The 18823-nt window shown below is 36.2% G+C and overlaps 3 protein-coding genes across 7 annotated transcripts; 2 read left to right on the forward strand and 1 right to left on the reverse strand.

Moving 5' to 3' along the window:
• The first annotated feature begins 86 nt into the window (after positions 1 to 86).
• Positions 87 to 4491, forward strand: LOC147385389 (nucleic acid binding / methyltransferase). 4 transcript variants are annotated; one of them, XR_015171760.1, is made up of 5 exons: positions 87 to 466; positions 2849 to 3007; positions 3644 to 3725; positions 3924 to 4064; positions 4162 to 4491. XR_015171760.1 is itself a non-coding variant. In XM_086422634.1 (5 exons), the coding sequence occupies exons 1-4, from the start codon at positions 161 to 163 to the stop codon at positions 4062 to 4064; spliced, it is 699 nt and encodes a 232-aa protein (XP_086278760.1). In that variant the 5' UTR covers positions 87 to 160; the 3' UTR covers positions 4162 to 4491. The 4 variants fall into 4 exon arrangements, 2 of the variants coding, with proteins under 2 accessions (XP_086278760.1, XP_086278761.1); XR_015171761.1 differs by having other exon boundaries at positions 4198 to 4491; XM_086422634.1 differs by having other exon boundaries at positions 3913 to 4064.
• A 1175-nt stretch (positions 4492 to 5666) lies between these two features.
• RBL15 (RHOMBOID-like protein 15) lies at positions 5667 to 13957 on the forward strand. Of its 2 annotated transcripts, XM_086422632.1 has the most exons (13): positions 5667 to 5817; positions 6948 to 7113; positions 8060 to 8363; positions 8608 to 8640; positions 8761 to 8852; positions 8980 to 9053; positions 10174 to 10268; positions 10544 to 10616; positions 11975 to 12153; positions 12947 to 13001; positions 13098 to 13154; positions 13485 to 13559; positions 13662 to 13957. In XM_086422632.1, the coding sequence occupies exons 1-13, from the start codon at positions 5794 to 5796 to the stop codon at positions 13665 to 13667; spliced, it is 1233 nt and encodes a 410-aa protein (XP_086278758.1). In that variant the 5' UTR covers positions 5667 to 5793; the 3' UTR covers positions 13668 to 13957. The 2 variants fall into 2 exon arrangements, with proteins under 2 accessions (XP_086278758.1, XP_086278759.1); XM_086422633.1 differs by lacking the exons at positions 13098 to 13154; positions 13485 to 13559; positions 13662 to 13957 and having other exon boundaries at positions 12905 to 13007.
• Positions 13958 to 14844: 887 nt separating this feature from the next.
• On the reverse strand, positions 14845 to 18098 carry LOC147385391 (zinc knuckle (CCHC-type) family protein). Its single transcript, XM_086423639.1, has 7 exons — positions 17635 to 18098; positions 17109 to 17285; positions 16856 to 17014; positions 16105 to 16266; positions 15839 to 15955; positions 15640 to 15750; positions 14845 to 15493 (listed from the first exon to the last, which is right to left on the reverse strand). Exons 1-7 carry the CDS (start codon positions 17998 to 18000, stop codon positions 14993 to 14995), a joined length of 1593 nt encoding a protein of 530 aa, XP_086279765.1. The 5' UTR covers positions 18001 to 18098; the 3' UTR covers positions 14845 to 14992.
• Between the last annotated feature and the right edge of the window lie 725 nt (positions 18099 to 18823).

The following is an 18823-nucleotide window of genomic DNA, read 5'->3' on the forward strand; positions in this document are numbered from 1 at the left end:
AGGGTAACCAATGATAATTGGAACTGGGGCGGATTTAGCTAAACCCGCTCCGTTGCCATCCATATTTGGATCCCACTTTCGCCTAGGACTCAGGAGTACATGCACTCGGGCCCTCGAACCAGAACAGCAGCACTGCTACCATCTCCTCACAGCAAAGAAAATGGAGGCCGAAAGAGTAAAACCCATCGTCGAAGAACCAGAAGAAGACGAAGACGACGAACCAATGCTTAGCGTTCAAGCTCTGGAAGCCTTGAAGGATTTTCTCAATCAAAACGAACAGAAACAGAGCCTCCTCGAAGATGAAGGTTCTGAAGTTGCTCTAATGGCGGAGGATTGGAGAATGAGTCAGTTCTGGTACGATCGAGATACTGCAGAGACGATGGCGGATGAGGTTCGAAACCTCAGTGTTTCTACTTCTTCTCCCATCGCTTGCATCTCTTGTCCAACGATTTACACTTATCTTAAGGTATTGAGATCTATACTTATCTGTTTATGCTTGATTTCTCCCATTTGATTCCTTTATGTTGGTTTCTTGAGATGAATCACTGGTTTTAGGTTATGTTTCTCGATGGTTTATGCTGATTTTGATGTTGTTTGAATTTGATTCTCCCAGTTGTTCCACTGAAGAGCAGGATATTAGGGTTTCAGTTGAGTTGTGTGTTTGGTTCTTTGAATGATTTGGTTTCAAAGATTAGTTTTATAGAATGAAGAACTAATTTGAACTCATTATTCAGGTCCAGCTTACCCCCCCCCCCCAAAAAAAAAAAAAAAAAACTCATTTTTGTGTAACAAACCAGCAGACATTAAATTCTTCCTAATTTTATCATAGTAAGTACATATGCTGATAAAAAAAATAGTAAGTATATATATTTCTGGTTTGTTAAATAGGATTTAAGTCCAATGCTATAAGCTACTTGAATACCTTACAAACTTTGAATTATATACACAAGTTATAGGTTCAAACTACTAGGCACCTATGGTGATTCCTAGTATGATCGTTCTATAACACTTGACTAATTCATCTGGTGATTAAAAATATTTTAATTCAAGTGGGGAAATGTTAGATATATGTATATATGTGTGCGTCTGTGTTAGGATTAATGTTGATTCACATTATGTTAATTAATCTTACATATAAGCATTATGTGAGTGAAAAATAAGAAAGCATTACAAGCGTTGGATCAAATGCCCAGGGATCTTCAATACAATAGCTAGCATAGGAATAATTTATTAACCCAGTCTATAGAATAGGAAGTCTTAAGTTTTAATACTCGCATTCAACTGCATTGGAAAGGATGGGAACTAGGAGATGGAAAGAAATCTTTTTCTTGGAAAGGATCCCATTGCAAAATTTAGTTGATACGAGATCAAGATTCAAAGGTGATAAGTTGGGAATGTTGCGTTTACGCGTAGTTGATGGTGAGATTCACGGAAAACGATAACCACGAATATCTTCTCTTTTAGAAAGAGGTATTTTTGGACTATCCTTCCTTCAGCCATTTCTTGGGGTCTCTGGAAAGAGCGCAACAACAGAGTGTTCCAGGGTAAAGAGAGCTCATCTCACATGGTGATTTTGGAGATATTGGGGTTACTCTTCTTTTGGTCAAAGATGAGTAAAGACTTGAAGGGCGTGTGATTCCAAGATTTTGTTTTCAATTAGAAAATCATTTGTGACCCGTAGCCCCCCTTTGGGCGTATATCTTTCTTTTCCTTTGTTCTTTCTTTTGTTTTTGGCCTGTTTGTTTGTTTTTTTTATTATTATTATTTTTTTGTCTTGTTGTTTGGGGGCTATCTCAACCACCTTTTCTCCTTTCTTATCAATGGAAAATTGTATATTTATCAAAATTTTTTTTATTAGAAATAGAATAACTCTCATTATTTCTATTTCATTTAGCAATAAATGGAGATAGAAGCAAGGGGAAATGAGAAGAAGAAGAAGAATAGGGAATTAGAAAATTGTTATGAGGCATGTAGTGATCTACTTTGTCTTATAACGACAAATGTCATCTTTCCACTTGAAAACGAAGGTGAATTGAGTTCTAGCGAACCCGCTTCAATGTACAACTGGGCTCATATTTGACGGAATTGTATTTTTTATTTTTTTATATAGGTGTAGGGTTAGTGGTTTGCAAATGAAGTTGGGTTCAAGGGGATTTGAACTTAGGACGTGGGAACAACACTCCGCACTTCTTACCACTTAGCTAAGTTGGCACTTCAACGGAATTGTATGTTCTCTCATAGTATGCACTAATTTTGAGAATAATCCATTACACAAGTTCTCTGATACACAGTGTCTTTCGAATGCAAATTAAAAAGATTTGTTAGAATTATATATAGAGAAAGAGAGTTATTCTATTTCTGATTTTTTTTATTTGATTGAATTGGTCTTCTATATATAGACAGATTGTCTAAAAAAACATCTATTCAAAAATTGAGGTCCAGTTAACGTACCAGGCCCGTTAGAAGCATCTTTTGGAATTAAAACTGTTGGACCATTTGAGGTGCCATTTCGGGATCGAAACCCATTTAGCACTTCTTGGTTCAACTAGAGACCCTTTTGGGTCTAAGACCTGTTAAGCACCTCTTGAGCCCATTCAATGCCCTTTGGGCCAACAAAAGGGCCCATGCTCTTTGAATGGGCTTGTCTCCCTATTTCTCTTTATTTCATTCCTTTATATTATATTTTAATATATATGTCTTAAAGATATATTTGCATACAAAAATATTTAAATTTTCCACCATTGTCAAATGTCTTTTTAGAGGACTCTTAAATACATAGACTTCGTTTAGTAAATGAGAGAATTGATTCCCTATTTATTTAATCCATTTTTATGTCAATGAATTTCAGAAAATTGATCCTGGCATTCCTGTGCAACTTCTCGAGTATGACAAACGTTTTGAGCAATACAGAAGCGATTTCACATTCTATGACTACAACGAACCAGAAGAGCTACCACCAGCAATGAAGCACAGTTTCCAAGTTGTTGTAGCAGATCCTCCTTACCTGGTGAGAACAGTGTGCATAGCTAGGGAGGTGGTTTTTGTTGTTGAATTATTGTACCAAGTGCATTTATCCCCTATCTCATTCTCTGTTAATCAATCACATTAGTGTCAGTCTTTCATGTCTTTACAAGTACCTCTCAGTTCCACATTTCATTTCCCTTTTTACCCTTGAACCAAGAAAAGGAAAAAAGAACGAGTAGAAAAGAGTTCTCTTAAGCCTATGAGTACTTGCTTGGGGACAGGAGTATGGGAAGAAAACGTCATCATTGCTTGTACCATTATGTGACAGACAAGGGTGGTTCATAACTACCATCATATGGGTAGTCCACTAAGATGCCTTCAAAAATCAATTTGATCAAATGATCCTAACAGTTAGGTTTTGTCTGGAACATTTGTCATGTCTCTTCAAACCTTCCAAGGGAGTAAAATAGATTTCAGATTGATCCATAGGGTACAATTTTTGGCCTAGGAGATATCTTTGGTGGATCTACTGTAGGATTTCATTCCCCTTTGGGCCACAAGTGTGGTGTGAGCAGGGAGGATGTCTTCTGCCCTTCTTGTTCAGTTGTTAAATTTAAGTTAATTTTTATGTGATTTGTCCTGTTAATGTTTTTAGCCAACTCATCTTTATGGATGGCAGAGTAAGGAATGCTTGGAGAAAGTTGCTCAGACAATGAAGTTCCTCATGCGACCAGTGGACTCCTACGTTCTTTTACTTACTGGTAGAATTTACTGCTCTTTCAATTACCTCTAAAAGTATCATAAACGAACATCTTGACCTATAGCACAGAGCGTAGAGGCCCACCATTCAATGATTCAACATGATACTAACATAATTAAATAAATAAATCCGAATGGGTAAGTTCATATCAATGGACGATTAAACATATTGACAATGTTGTCACGTAGGGGATGTGCAGAAGGAAAGAGCAGCAGAGCTCTTGAGCTTGCATCCATGTGGTTTCAGGCCTCAGCACTCCAGCAAGCTTGGAAATGAATTCCGGCTGTTCACAAACTATGACCCTGGGGATCGATTAGGCGGGTGGGAAAGAAATGAATAGGTATGTTTTCTCCTTTTCTTTTACGACTCACACTCATCGTCTTTTCATTTGCATTAACTTTGTACTAGATGATGAACACATGTTTTCGTTTTCTCAGATAAGGCAAACTGAAGTTTTGAAATTTCTGTGTCAGAACTCCAGGCATGTTTCAATGCAGAAACCCTAAAATGGAGGTTTTGCACCAGCTCTTTTATTTAAATGTCTTCAAGCTTACATTATATTTGGATATGTTTTGCTCGACTTGTATCTTTGCAAACAACTCTATATTTTCCCATGAAATAAAAAAACACTTCCCAACTTTTCAGAGGGCATGATAGGGTTATCGAAATTGTTTCGATTTTGAGAGTAAATAGTGCCAAAAGGTGAAGTATCCACGTTGTACTCATTTGCAGATAAATTGTAATTGACAATTTGCAGCCTTGACGTTGATGCCGGGTGGAGTTAGATGACAGTTCATTTGGTTTCTTTGGCTTAAAAGCACAGTGACAGAACCATCAAATTTATTTATTTATTTTTTTGAAAAATCATTTCTTTCTATCAACGAATAATCCTGAATTATTGAAATAAATTGGGAGTTGATGACTTTTTTCCTTTTGAAATTTGAAGTTGATCAATATTATGCTTCTGAATTTTGTGTAATATTATTATATTTTATATTATGTTTAATATTTAAAATATAAGTTTTTTATATTTTCTTTAACTAATAATATACTTCTATTTTGCCGGATTTTCCCAAATTGTTTTCCTAATCCCAACTTTATCAATATGGCTAAAAACTGATCAAGATGTTTTTAGCCCTATTGACCATTCTGTTGAATAGTTGGTGAAAGAAAAACAAAATATCCGGACCTCAATAGGTCTCAGGTTTACATCAGACTAATCAGGTGCTAGCCAAGTGTCAGGTCCCACTAACCAGGTCTAAGACAAATGACACTAACCAGGTCTAAGACAAATGTGTTGAGATACTGGTCTTATTGGAATGCGGACGGGTTGTTTGGATCCAGTTGATCTAGGATGATCTGAATGGATCAGAAACTGATCCAATACTTATCGGATCAGGTTTTTTGTTCTAGCACAATATGTGGATCCAAAATCTATTCTAATGTGGCATGATTTATCCAAATTGATCAATTATGGTCTGTCATCGGAACCCAAATTCTTGATATGGATCTTAACTTATCAAATTGGAATGGATCAGATTTTAGGTTTTACCCAATCCATTAACAACCCAATTGGGTAAGTATTTTATATATATAATGGAGGTGCCACCTGGCAAGGTAGCATCATATATCTGGGATCAAAACCCTGCCTCTGCACTTAACCAATTAAAAAAGAAAAAAAGGAAAAAAAAAATCTACGATATTAGCCTGGAGAAAGAGAACACTTGGATTGGATTGGATGGCTGGAAATCCCCAATCAGGTTAATGTTTGATTGGTAGATCCACCAATTCGTGGGCCCAGCCCAATATTCTTGCCGGAAGAGTATGCCATTTACCAATTTTGTAGACTAATTGATGCTCCACTAAAATACCCAAAATTTCTCGAATCGAAGCGAAGTTTCGAGTTTCGACACCATGGAGGGTACTTTGGTCATTTCATTATTTACAAACAAACAGCAATAACGCATAAAGGACTTGCGAGAAGTATCTGCGAACAAGTGAGAAAATAGATAAAGCTTTTGTAGCGGGAAGTTTTCTAAGCAGAGGCATTAAAGAAGAAAGCTAAAAAGATGAGATCGAACGTCGTTTCCGAGGTAGGTCTATTCGAGTCTTCGAGATCTCGCGATCCGTACACTTAGCCAAATTTTCATTTTTTTTTTCTTGTTCAAATCGAACATGGAGAAGAAAACTCTTGATCTCTCCTTCAATTCGATTTCATTTAAAAAAAGAGAACTTTTTTGGTTCAGTGATTCCTTCGAAATTATTCTATGCTTCGTGAAAATCCTAATTTCAGTAGCTGAAGAACAGATACTTGTTTAACAACGAATGATTCGAGTCTTTTTCATTTTATGTGTGTGAATTGTAGTATTTGTTTGATGAGTTAAATGTGTGATTCTGGACAATTTCATTTTGCGCATCAGGAGAGAGCAGCATAAGAACTTAACTGAGTCCTCCATTGAAGAAATAATGCACCTAATATATTTTTTTGATTGGTGTAATTAACAAAATATGTTTTATTTCAGTTTTGGAATACTAGGGTTTTGGGACTTTGCATGTCTTGGCTAGTATTTTGTTTAGTTTATTTATTTATTGAGAAGATCGTGCATTTGTATGAAGATTGGTCCTTTCTTGGATGATGGGAGGTCAAATCTAGTTTTTTCTCGTGGTTTTGAAAGAGATGTCCATACAATTTTGTTAATAAAATCTTCAATTCAAGTCAAATCTAGCCAAGACATGCAGTCCCAAAACCCTAGTATTGCAAAAAATAAATGCACGATTTAAATCTTCAATTCCTCTGAAATGAAACCATTTAGTTTAATTGATTTATTTATTGAGAAGATCATGCATTTATATGAAGATTGGTCCCTTTCTTGGATGATGGAAGGTCAAATCTAGTTTTTTTCATGGTTTTGAAAGAGATGTTGGTACAATTTTTTGTTAAAATTTTGTAATTAATAATAATAGCCATAAAAAGGGGAAAAAATGGGTTGCAATATTGGATCTTCATAGTTAGCATTGAAAACCATCCAAGTAAGAGGAAGAAATAACTGAAATCCTTTACTTGGCTTCCGTTGTTCCTTTGCTAACCAAATATTGATGCCAATTCAAGCTGCTGAAGCGGTTCCTATTCTGCTTATTATTCGCTCCAGATCTTTTTATAGTAATGCATGTTCTACAGTTTAATTTCATTAACTGTTTCCCTGTAATCTTATATGATGTACAGGCGGGATTACAGACTAGATTAGGCCAGTGGTGGGAAGGTGTTCCGTTCCTCACTTCTGCTATAGTGATTGTGTGTGGGGTTATTTACTTGGTGTGTCTTTTTGTTGGATATGACTCCTTCATCGAGATATGCTTCTTGCCATCCGCAGTGATATCACGTTTCCAAGGTATATTTTGATTTCAAAGCTAAGCATTCTTACTAATCAGTAAAAGAAGTAAAGCATTACACTTGATCTTTGCCGAAAGATTCTAGTTTTCCAGGTGATAACACCAAACATTTTGAAGGTGTCGGCTTCATAAGTTCGTTAAGTTTGTTATTGGTAATACTGGAAACCTAGATCCAAAGCTTTCCCTCACCTGTGGCTACCCAAAAAGATTTTACATTGTTCATTTCTTCTCTTATCATCTTCAATGTTAGATCTTAGTTCCTTGCGCTTGGAGCCCATATCAACCCTAAACCAGGAAAGGGTTTTAACTGTACAACAAAAAGAGACATTGAGAGAGGATCTCCATCAATAGTACTACAAAGGGGACTAAAGATCAACCTATATGGAGTTACTGATTCATTCCTTAACCCTAGGATATTTGAAATTGTTTCTCCCATGTTTTTGCTCCTACTACCGCACCCATCTCCGTTCGACACTCCATTTACTTAGATTATAAGGCACGCCAATTTTAACAAAAATATTTAGTAATCTGTGTTTGCGGAGTTTCATGCCCTATATATATATATATAATACTGTTTTATGCTTTGGAGTGAACCGTCACGTGGTTACTATGAAATCACACCTCATTTCAAGGGATGTCATATTTCTGTTTCATGCTACAGTGAAGTCAGTTTGACCAGCAATTCTTAAACATCTTTTGACCATGTTAAACTCCCTACCATGAGGCAAATTATATTTGCAGCTAGCTTGCTTCTGAAAATCCCATCACTGATCACTCTCTAATTCCTATTTTGTTTGAATAGTTCATACTTTGAATTTTACAACCATGTTTCCCTGGTCCTGTATCCCCCACATACGTGCACACATACACACACACAAACTGTTTATTTCATTCCTTTTTGTTCCTAACCTCATTCTTTTTCTTTCTTTTTTTATTTTTTTTCAGTTTACAGGATTTTCACATCAACTCTTTTTCATGGGTCGGTGCTGCATGTTATGTTTAATATGTTAGCGCTGGTACCTATGGGTTCTGCGCTGGAGAGAATTATGGGATCCGTCCGCCTGTTGTATGTGATAATTTTGTTGGCTACAAGCAATGCTCTTTTTCATCTTTTGATTGCATTACTGGCAGCCTATAATCCCGTTCGCGCTTATGAGGATCTCATGAACGAATGCGCGATAGGCTTCTCAGGAATCTTGTTCTCCATGATTGTCATAGAGACAAGCCTTAGTGGAGTCCAATCTAGAAGGTTGGTACTGTTAACACTAAACCCATTTAAATGAAAACAATTTCTTTAATATATCTAATACTACTACCAAGAAATTTATGGGATATATCGGCTGATAAAGTACTGCAAACATATATGCATACACAGCAACCTATATGCTTAGATTTTTTGTTTAGTCATCATTATCTAAAATTTGTAATTGTTTTATTTAATTTTCTGTTTTGCTACTGGCATCTTCTAATGGTGTGTTTCTTCTTTGCTGCAGTGTGTTTGGGCTCTTTAATGTGCCTGCTAAATGGTAAATGCAATAATTTGCTAGCGTAGTTGATGTTGCTCTGTTCAATTTTCATGTTACTATTATCTTAATTAGATTGTCTTCTGCTTCATTATCTTAACTTGGTGGGTATTTCATTTTCAGGTATGCATGGATCTTATTGATAGTGTTCCAGCTTCTGATGGCAAATGTCTCATTTCTCGGACACTTATGTGGCATTTTGTCTGGATTTGCATGTCAGTATTGCCATCTCCTTTCGTACTTTTGCCCCATCTTAAAACTCATTTGGATCTCCTTATATAACATACTAGCATCCGAAGGTCAAGGAAAATACTTACAAGGTTGTGTCTTCACTTTTATCAGATTGCTATGGATTATTTAACTACTTACTACCTGGATCATCTTTCTATTCCACCATTGAGAGTTCCTCATTGCTGGTAATTTCTTCAGTGACTCTGGCTTTTGATTTTAAATATTGCCCCTAATGTACATGTTGCATATGTACCCAATTCATTTTGAGGATTACTTGGGTTGGATCAGGTCCCAAGTTCAGTACCATCTTTTCTACTTCTGCTGTGAATATATGGTTTAAAAATGTTGTACCGTTTCTGAATGTATAGGCCAATACATACCCATCTTTGAACATTCCGATACAAGCATGTCTAGAACCAAAGTTTCAATGAATCTTTCAGTCTGTGACAGTTTGTCTCGAAATGCATCAATATGTTCTGCTGGGGCATAATCCCTCTGATCATTGTGTGACACAGGTAGGTCGGAACATAGGTGAACAAGAGGACTAAGACTTGGTCTTAGTGCACTGCTTGGTTAACACTGAAACATGAGTCAGCATGACCCAACGAGTTGCAAGAAAAATTATATGACTCGGGCAAGTGGCTTGCATATTCACTTATGTCATACTGGGATGAGTTGATAGCTTGACTTACATTCATAAGTTAAAACCATGAATTTAGGTACTTTCATCATTTAGGGTCTGTTTGTCCACATGTTTTCCACGCATCAGACAGCCAGAGAGCAAGAAGGGAGTTGGGGAATTGCAAGCACCAGATATTTTTTCTTCCCCTTTTCTTAAATCTGCCTTTTTATACCTAAGTTTTAAAATCCCATTTTAGGGCTAATCTTCTTTTGTAGAAAATTGTTTGAGGAATCTAAAGGGTTAATTCTTTGAAGATATTTGGGGGAGATGGGAGCAGGTCTGAATATTTCCTTGTAATATATATATATATATATATATTTTTTTTTGCGAGAAGTGGGGGCTGTGGCTTCCTTTTGGATCTGTGTTTTCGTGGTCCTCTCAACCATGTTTTCATTGATAAAAATTCTGCACTTATCTAAAAAAAATTGCAAACAACTTTTCTTGGTTTCTAACTTCCCATGTGGCTGTGGCTCATGTTTCCATGTGGACAAATTGGCCTTTGTATGTATACATTTGAATTTCGATTGGCCTAGTAGAGGCAAGGTCATTTGAAAAGAATCCCTTGGATGAATAAAAAATCTTCAATTCTACGTGCACGTTTAGAATGTATTATGATTTTGCAGTCAACATGCGTGAGGCGGCCTAAATTCATTTTGTGCACTGGAGGCAATCCATCTGGTTACATCCCTACACATTCAAGTACAAATACAACATCCAGGTATTTCCTTTTCTTTTTGAAAATTTCTCCAATGAAGAGTGAGGAGTGCTTTGGTACTGCAAGTTGAAGGTTCTAAGAGTAAAATAGCCATGACTAAGAGTAAAAGTGACATAGATGGAGGTAGTAAGAAAAGATATGAAGACACATGCCTTGATGAAGATATGCCTAAGCTATGGTTAACTGGCAAATTAGAATCCATGTTCCCTACCCCTATACGACATATTTAATGATGATGCCGATTTCCATCAGTAGAATGATTTCTTTTTATCGTGCAGTGGTTTGATTTCTGGAAATATATGGAGAAACATTTCCTCATGGATGCCACAAAGAGAGACATCTTCTGTTCAGGTATTTGAGACAATTGTTAATTAGAAGTTACAAACTTGTGTTATAAAGTTCTAGATGGTCATTTCTAGAATTCCAGTTTTTTTTTTTGAATGTACAATTTAGTCACTTACTCCTCTTCCTGGTGCATTTATGTGGATGTGCAAACATCTATTGCTCGGAATGAATAATTTTCATGTCCTCAATCAAAATGTTTTCAGATCAAAAGCATTGGCTCAAAAGGCTGAAATACTTTAGCAAATTAATTTTTATGCTCTAAAAAGCAGTGAGACATACAATACATTTAAAATTGATACGCACTGATAAATGACTATATTCTGAGAATATGCCAAGTTAAATTGCACTAAAGTATGTTTAATATTTCAATTAAGCTATAAAATGCTCACATGCATAAATTGGAGAGAACTTCTCTATAGCATCATGTGAGACAAGATTCAGAATTCGTCTCAAGGTAATGTTTTTATAAAGGAGAAGGCTTTGGCATAGCCTAGTCAGTTTAGGCACAATCTTGGTCATGACTTGGTTGACCTGGTCACTAGTTGGGCTAGTCTGGGCATGCCCTTAGTTGGATTGGGCCTACCTATATCATTTAACTAGAAATTGTAGAAGTCTGGAGAAGTTAGCCTCCCAGGTAATGAAGGCTAGAAGCATTGTTTACATATCAACTGGCGGTGTCAGATTTTGTTAGGAGGCCCTGTTATCTTTCAATTTAACCTAAGCCTATGTAACCTAAGACAGGTACACTAGGTAGCGGACACAGGAACCTTGAAGCAATAACCATCTGGACCTGATATTATAGAAAGATATTACCCAAATACAATTAGTACCTTGTGCACAGAAACAGAATGGGTCAAAACATATATCTAAATAATTGTCAGGTATATGTAAAAAATAAAACCAAAAAGAAAATTATAATGTGGGGTGGTATATCTAAATAATCTATAGCCTCCTTGGAGGGTGCTGTTTTTTCGCTTCTCTATTTGCCTTGCTTTTTCCTTTGTTCTCACTCTTGTATCTTTTCGGGTTGGTCTACTGGACCTCCTTTTCTAGAGAATCAGTTTTTACTTATCAAAAAAAAAAAAATTATAGTGTGGATTGAAGGAACCTTTAGAATTTGTGATCTTTAAGTGGTGGTTTTAGATATTTATCAATGTTCATTCTTGCTGCATTTTTCACGAATTATGGTTGATGGAGTTAAACATAGGTTCATGGTGAAGTTTTCATCCCAGTGAGGTGGTAAAGCCTGTATATGGATCAATACCCTGCCTTCACACTTAAAAATCAATTAGAGAAAAAAGAAGCATAAATTCATTGTTGAATGTTCTCTTCTTAACCTGACGAGTTAGTGTTAAAACTTGCAGTCAGCACAAGATACCAGGTTTCCCGGGAGGGGAAGGACGCTTGCTTCAGGCCAAAATCAAGCAGATTCTGTCGTAAATTCTGATTCAAGCCTACAGGTTAGACTTTTAGATAGCAGCAGCCCAGATCGGCTTTCAGAAACAACAGCCACTGGCACAGGACCTCGGACGTCAGATATAAGGTATTTGAATTGTTCATATGAACTGCATTTTCACTGTGCTTAATATGTCAATGGAATGACTAAGGAGCCTACAAAATTTGTCAACTTGATATAGCCTTCATTTTAGCCAAAGGGACAGTTATCTCTTTTTAGGGGATAGAGATCCCTTCTTAGGATATGAGGAAACTGCCTTGAGTACCCAAAAAAAAAATTTTGATCGATGAGTACCCAAAAAATTCAATCGAGTATTCTGAAACCTTGATCCAGAGTCATGGAAACTAGACTAAGAACTTGATTAAGTACTTGGAAGCTCTAAAAGTTAGATGTGTCAGTCTGTCAGAAGCTATAAGCAGTTCAAAAAGTTTGTTGAACGTAATCCTAAGCAATGTTCTGAAACCAGACCTGTCCAAATAGTTTGACCAGTGACACCATCTCCAAAACTGTTTTGATTGAATCCCAGGTGTTGCTTTGATCAGAAAACTGATCTAAACCTTCAAATCCTTGTATCTCTAGTTCAATCTTTTATTATTTTCTTAGTTGCATTGGTTTTTGGGTTCTTCTCACTATCCAAGGATAAAAAAAATGATAGCTGGCTTTTTTCGATGTATGTCTACTTTGCTGGGAGCATTCAGCAAAAGGAATTATTTTATAACAATTGATGATCAAGCTACACTATTTGATAATCCTTCTTGTCTCATTGTTACACAACCTATAGTCATGTGTTCTGCTTCTTTTTCTCTTTGATATTCGGAATTTCTTATTTCTTTTTCAGCTAACATAGGTTCGTATGCTCGCCGTTGTTCTTGTCTTTCAGGCATTCCACTGTAGATGGTGCCGCAGCGGTTGCAGTGGTTCCTACACATCACCAGGTTCCCCCCTTTTGATTTACGTCATCCCCATATATTTTCATTAGATTTAATTTTGTTTATGAACATATATTTAGTTTACTTATTTGCTGTATTCAGGGTTCAGGTACCTTTGATGAAGAGATCCAAAAACTTGTAGCAATGGGTTTTGAAAGGGTACACTACAGCAACCTTTGTTTGGTCTTTCTACCACATGGTTAAATTATACAAGAAATTTGCATTCGTACTATTTGCTGCCAGTTTTCTACCTGAAGGGAACTTTGCCGAATTTTGCTGTGGCCAAATGCTGATATGGCTTCTAGATAAAAATCTGCACACAAACAGGCTGCATGGAAAGAAATAGGGGCATGTATGCATGTGGATGCATACACATATTTCTTGCCCTATATTATGTAGATTGTTTCTTCTGGTTATGGTGATGCCTGTAATCCAAGTAAGAGTGATTTTGAAGTGGATTTCTTATTGATGATCACAAATTTGTTGCAGACACAAGTAGAAGTTGCTGTCGCAGCCGCTGATGGAGATCCAAATATTGCGGTGGAAATTCTCATGTCACAGCAGGCATGTTCTCAAGTTTCTTTGATTGTTATTATTATTCCCACTGATGATGATCACTGGTATTGCTTTGATAATCAAATTCTCCGTTTTTTTGTATATGAGCAGGTGTAGAATCCATATGAAGCTTGTCTGCAAAAAATTTAGAGATCAAACTGTACCTTCTGCCCCTCCCCCCAGATCACTTCTGTGTAGATGAAAGATCTGATAGGGCATTGCATATTATTTGATGGTAAAGCCAACAGAATTTGTCGCAAAGAGAGCGAAACGAAAAAGGAAAAGAGTTCCCAACAGTTAAATTTATGAAACTAACTAGTGAAAAACATACGGTAGTTGTATTCTGACCTTTGTATTTGACCACATAACATTTGCATATATACAATGCACAACAAGTTGTTTTGGCATTTTTTTATTATTTATATATATATATATATATATTATTTACGAATTTTGGCATGCCAAACCTTAAGTTCTTTACACTTCTCAAAAGTTTGGGTGAAAATTTGTTTTTCAGAAGAAAAAAAAAATTATGCATCTAAAAATGTTATTGAAATAATATATTTTCTCTAAATCCAGTGGAATATTCAAATTATCAAGGTAATCATTTACACCCCCCCCCCCCCCCCCCCCACCCATATAACCTTTCTTTGTTTGCTTTTGAGGTAACATGATTCTTTACAATTAAAAGTTGCCTCCAAATCATTGAACTGTAACCTAAATGAGCTATAAGTTAAAGAAGTAGAACATTTCAATTCTCATTAGAGTATGCATACCCTTCCATGTGTCCTCAAAGTAGTTTCCACTTAAGGGAATACAAGTGCAAATATTAGAGTAATTTAACACAAGCTCCAAGCTCCAAAAGATCCCGAGTTCAAGACTTCGAGCCTCTATATGCCTTTTCATGTAAAGTGGATATGCCCCTTCATGTAAAGTGGTTATTTGCTGTAACACATGACAAGGAGGAATGGTGCATGCAGCCACAGGTAGACTTAAGTCTCACCTAAGGTCGGGATACTACCTGGGATTCCAAAATAAAATGGAATAAATAATACAATCAATAATGCAGGTTAACATGTACTTCCCTCTTTTACAATTTGATGGCAGCCTTTAAAAGAAGAAATAATGGGCCTTTTAAGGTACAAGTTCCATGGAGCCAAGTCATTTCAAAATCAGAACCCTACTTGGTATGTGCCTTGGTGGTCTTACCTTCTAACTTCTTATGCATATTTTACGATTGTCCATTTTTTCACAGAAGAAAGAAAAGAAAAGAAGAAAAAAAAAAAAAAACCTGTTATTGGAAAATAATGGTTTAATATTAAGCCAAATACATGATTACAACACCGTGCCCTCAGCAAGGAGAACCTCAAGAGTGCAATTTGCTTCTCTGCATTGTCACCTTCTAATGACACCTGAACATAAATAAATAAAATTGGCCATAACTACTCATAATAAGTTCTCTTGTACCCACCACCACTAAAATTGCCATCCCTTGAAGCCGAAAATCTGTGCTGATAATGGTTATTAGCTGAACCATTATCACTAAAATTTCCATTCCTTGAAGCTGAAAATCTCTGCTGACAATGGTTATTAGCTGAACCATGTGAACTAGGAGTTGCAGGAAAAGGATTTGGTTTTTTCCAAGGAGACCGAGAATTTGAGACATGTCCACCAGTAGTTGAAGAGAAACTTTTGTGGAACTTTTTGGTTGGTGTTGCGGATGACCTCCAAACTTTTGGCAGGTCTCCTGGATCATCGGTAATCCACCCACCCCTCTGCTTGGATTTCACTGGGGTCACAAACTCTTTTTCGTCATAATGGGTGCTTTTCTTTTTACGAGCTTTACCAAGATCATGAGGAGCAGATCGATATCCCAATGTGTCACTAACTTTTTTCGAAAATCGCTTGGTAGGGGTTGAGTATTCACTCATCCTACTATCATGCTGCAGAAACTTAAATGGGTTACAAACTCTACGATATGGATGAGTGTACAAATAAAGTATGCCACCAAGAAACTAAGAATCAAGAAGATATTCAAAACAATTCGACGAAAATCAAGAATCATGTATGGGCATATGTGGACATGGACCTTAGTGTATGTTGTGCATCCTCGTGCAAAATGCCCTTCCTCACCACATTTGTAACAGCATAAAGGAGTAGACACTGCGCCACTTGTCTCCCCACGTGGCTTTGCACATCCCTGCATTAATAGATTTTGATGTCTAAGACATTACGTACCACATTAAACATATATAGCTTTAATTGATCCAGCAACAAATATAGCTTACCAAACCAGTATGACCTGATTGTCCACAGTTGTAACAAGAAACTTCAGCTGGACCCATAGCTATAAAAGCACCACAACAAAGATGGCCAAACCCCTTGCAAACATAACACTGTATTTCCTGTTCACGTGAGGGAAAAATACAGGATTTCCTGATTGTTACTGTCTTGACTTTCAAGGCACTTAACATGACAAACAGAGAAAGAAAAGTAGTCTTGAAAATTAATTATATAAATTAGTGTTCAGAAGTGTTCAGAAGGTTCTATAGACCTTGAGATCCTCATGGGCATAGTTACCCGGGCATGAAAACATGTCATGTCCTGAATATCCACATCTTAGACAGATGCTAGTATTCTGATAGCTCCCTAACTGTTTCTCTGGGCAGTCTTTTGCACGGTGGCCTCTTCTTTTGCAGATGAAACAATCTTTTCCCTGAAAAGAAATTAGACGATATCTTAACAACCCATCAACGTCGTTTAAAGCCATGAATCCTGTTAATTCTAGTGTGATGCAAGCCATTTTGGTCAACACTGCTCAATGTGACACATTGGGCAAGCAAGTAGCTCAACTTGCATCGTACCAGTGATCAGGTTTTCAGAGTAAATCCAAAAGAGAATCCAAGTCAACAGATAAAATCATCGACACATGCAGACAAATCCAAGCAAAAAACACTAAAAGTGCATGGTTTTGTATTAGAGCAGATGTTGCCAAGTCGAACCTAAATAGTTGACTAATTGATCGATACTTAACCAATTCTCAAACCTGAACGAATCCTATAACTTTCCAAAAACTAATTATCCTTGCTATTCTTGTGGCACATTACCTTCTATCATCCTTAATATTCGCATATGAATAACCCAAGGACATGCAAAACTTCAAACTCAATTCAAATTTCAGTCTTTTGCACCAAGTTCAATACCCACCGATTTCAGAACTGAATTACCCATGAGACAGTTTTTATAAAATTGAGATTTGGGATTTGGTATTGATGCCCTTTTCATAACAAGTTAAATAGACAAACCTGTGTGCAATTCTTAACAATATGCTCAAAACTCCCACAAACGAAACATGGTTTCTTCCGCTTCTTCGACGTACAGTTCACCGCCATATGACCTTCTTCACCACAATTATAACACGTCCCCCAATTGCTATCTGGAGGATTGAAATACCTTGGTCCCCTCTATTAGAAGAAAGAAGAAAAGAGAGCAAAATAAGCACTTTATATATCTCTCTTAATTGTTCAAAATATTTCGAATAAATACAGTTAAACTCACAAGAAGCTTTCGTAGCACAATATTGTCAGATATATTAACTTCTTCGGCTTCAGGGGGTTTAGTGGTTTCTACAGATTTAATTGTATCCATTGGTTCTTCTGTCTCCACAACACCAATTGCTTCTGTTTCGACGAATGCAACTGTTTCCTCCTTTTCTTCTCTGTCTGCAATATCCACCTAAGGCGACAGAAATGCCCAAAATTGCCACTATAAGATATTTACAGCTCAATATCTTTATATTTATGATTCAAAATCCAACACTTTACTTTCTAAAAATATCCATAAAAAAATCAAAATTTTATCAAAGTAAGGTAATAATGGGGGAAAAAAACAACATCAATTCGTTTAAAAAATAAAAAACAATGTTGCAATTATCCGACTAGCTCATAGGGTTTAAACAAGGGGTCCAATTCAAGCTTATTGGTAAGGTGAATCCAAACGAATGTAATTTAACTAAAAATTAAAATCACTCAATTAAAAGTTAAATCAAACAAACAGAGATTACAGTTAAACTTGAGCTACTCACAGTTTTCTCTTCTTTTTCAATTTTCTTGATTTTCTTCTTCTTTTTCTTCTTTTGGTCCTTCTTCATCTCTTCTGGAGGTGCAACGAATCCTCCACTTAGATCTGTAACGACTTCTAATTCTTCGGAAGACGATGAAGCGAGATCGATCACTGAAACCGATCGAACTCCATCACTCGCCTTGAATTCATCGAAACCCTCATCTCGTTTCCTTTTGGCCTCTTGTATTCGCGCTCTCTCTACGATTTCTAGACTCAGATCCTCGTTTGCCTCTTCGTCATCACTACTACTTAATAAAATTACCGATTTTTTGGTTTCCTCTTCGTAAACTTGGTCGAACTTCGCTTTCAGTTTCTCCCTTTTCACCATTGTTGCAGAAACGAAGCTCTGAGAGAAGGAACACAAATAGAACAAAAAAAAACCCTAATCCTAGGCGGTGTAGAAGTTGTTTGACACCACGAAGTCCCCCCTTCCCTCCCTCCCTACCTTTACAATTAAACTTAGGGTAAATTACACTAAGTCCTCGTATGATTTGGTATAATTTTATGTTGACCCCCTAATATTTTGATAATTACACTTATCTCCTCCCATCACAAATGTGGTTAACTAGTGACAACAACGGATCGGTTCGATACCAGATGAATACCACTTCAATATCAATCTAAAAAATCATGTCCCCGATCTGATCAAATTAATGACTCTGCAAACTAAATCTAAGCCGTCTCATTTCATCATTAATCTAAAATCGATCTGATCCGAACACATGTCTTATTTTCAAATTATCATTGTTCAAAAATTTAAAATTAAAAAAAAAAAAAATACTTTTCAAACACAAACATAAATGGAAGCCTAAAAGAATAAAATATGTTATCCATATATTTATATGAAATTATGAATAAAAAAATATTAAAATATATTCAGATTGGATTTTTTTCAAAATGGGTTAGGATACATCCCAATCCAATAAAAAATCATATCAGATCTGAGATTTCAATTTGAATTACATCCGAAAATTCAATTTTTTCATATTTTTTAGATCAGATCAATTCGAACCGATTTGAACATTGGGTATACTTTGAATTATTGCCAGTTCTATGATTAATTTTCAAATGTTATTTTACTATTTTATTCTCTCATTTTATCCTTTTATCGTAATTTCTTTTTTATATATAAAATGCTCTCGTCTAAGTGC

This window comes from Akebia trifoliata, chromosome 14 (genome assembly GCF_017979445.1).
Source record: "Akebia trifoliata isolate Shusen 1 chromosome 14, ASM1797944v1, whole genome shotgun sequence".
NCBI classification, from domain to species: Eukaryota; Viridiplantae; Streptophyta; class Magnoliopsida; order Ranunculales; family Lardizabalaceae; genus Akebia; species Akebia trifoliata.

Excerpts from the sequence above, each read along its gene's own strand:
- LOC147385391 (XM_086423639.1), bottom strand. The coding sequence starts at position 18,000 with ATGGTGAAAAGGGAGAAACTGAAAGCGAAGTTCGACCAAGTTTACGAA. Across the intron at positions 17,286-17,634 it reads TTGAAAAAGAAGAGAAAACT|GTGGATATTGCAGACAGAGA; the intron begins GTGAGTAGCTCA and ends CTGTCGCCTTAG. Across the intron at positions 15,956-16,104 it reads ATGCCCATGAGGATCTCAAG|GAAATACAGTGTTATGTTTG; the intron begins GTCTATAGAACC and ends TCACGTGAACAG.
- LOC147385389 (XM_086422634.1), top strand. The coding sequence starts at position 161 with ATGGAGGCCGAAAGAGTAAAACCCATCGTCGAAGAACCAGAAGAAGAC. Across the intron at positions 467-2,848 it reads CGATTTACACTTATCTTAAG|AAAATTGATCCTGGCATTCC; the intron begins GTATTGAGATCT and ends AATGAATTTCAG. Across the intron at positions 3,726-3,912 it reads CTACGTTCTTTTACTTACTG|GGGATGTGCAGAAGGAAAGA; the intron begins GTAGAATTTACT and ends GTTGTCACGTAG.
- RBL15 (XM_086422632.1), top strand. The coding sequence starts at position 5,794 with ATGAGATCGAACGTCGTTTCCGAG. Across the intron at positions 9,054-10,173 it reads TTGAGAGTTCCTCATTGCTG|TCAACATGCGTGAGGCGGCC; the intron begins GTAATTTCTTCA and ends ATGATTTTGCAG. Across the intron at positions 12,154-12,946 it reads CCTCGGACGTCAGATATAAG|GCATTCCACTGTAGATGGTG; the intron begins GTATTTGAATTG and ends CTTGTCTTTCAG.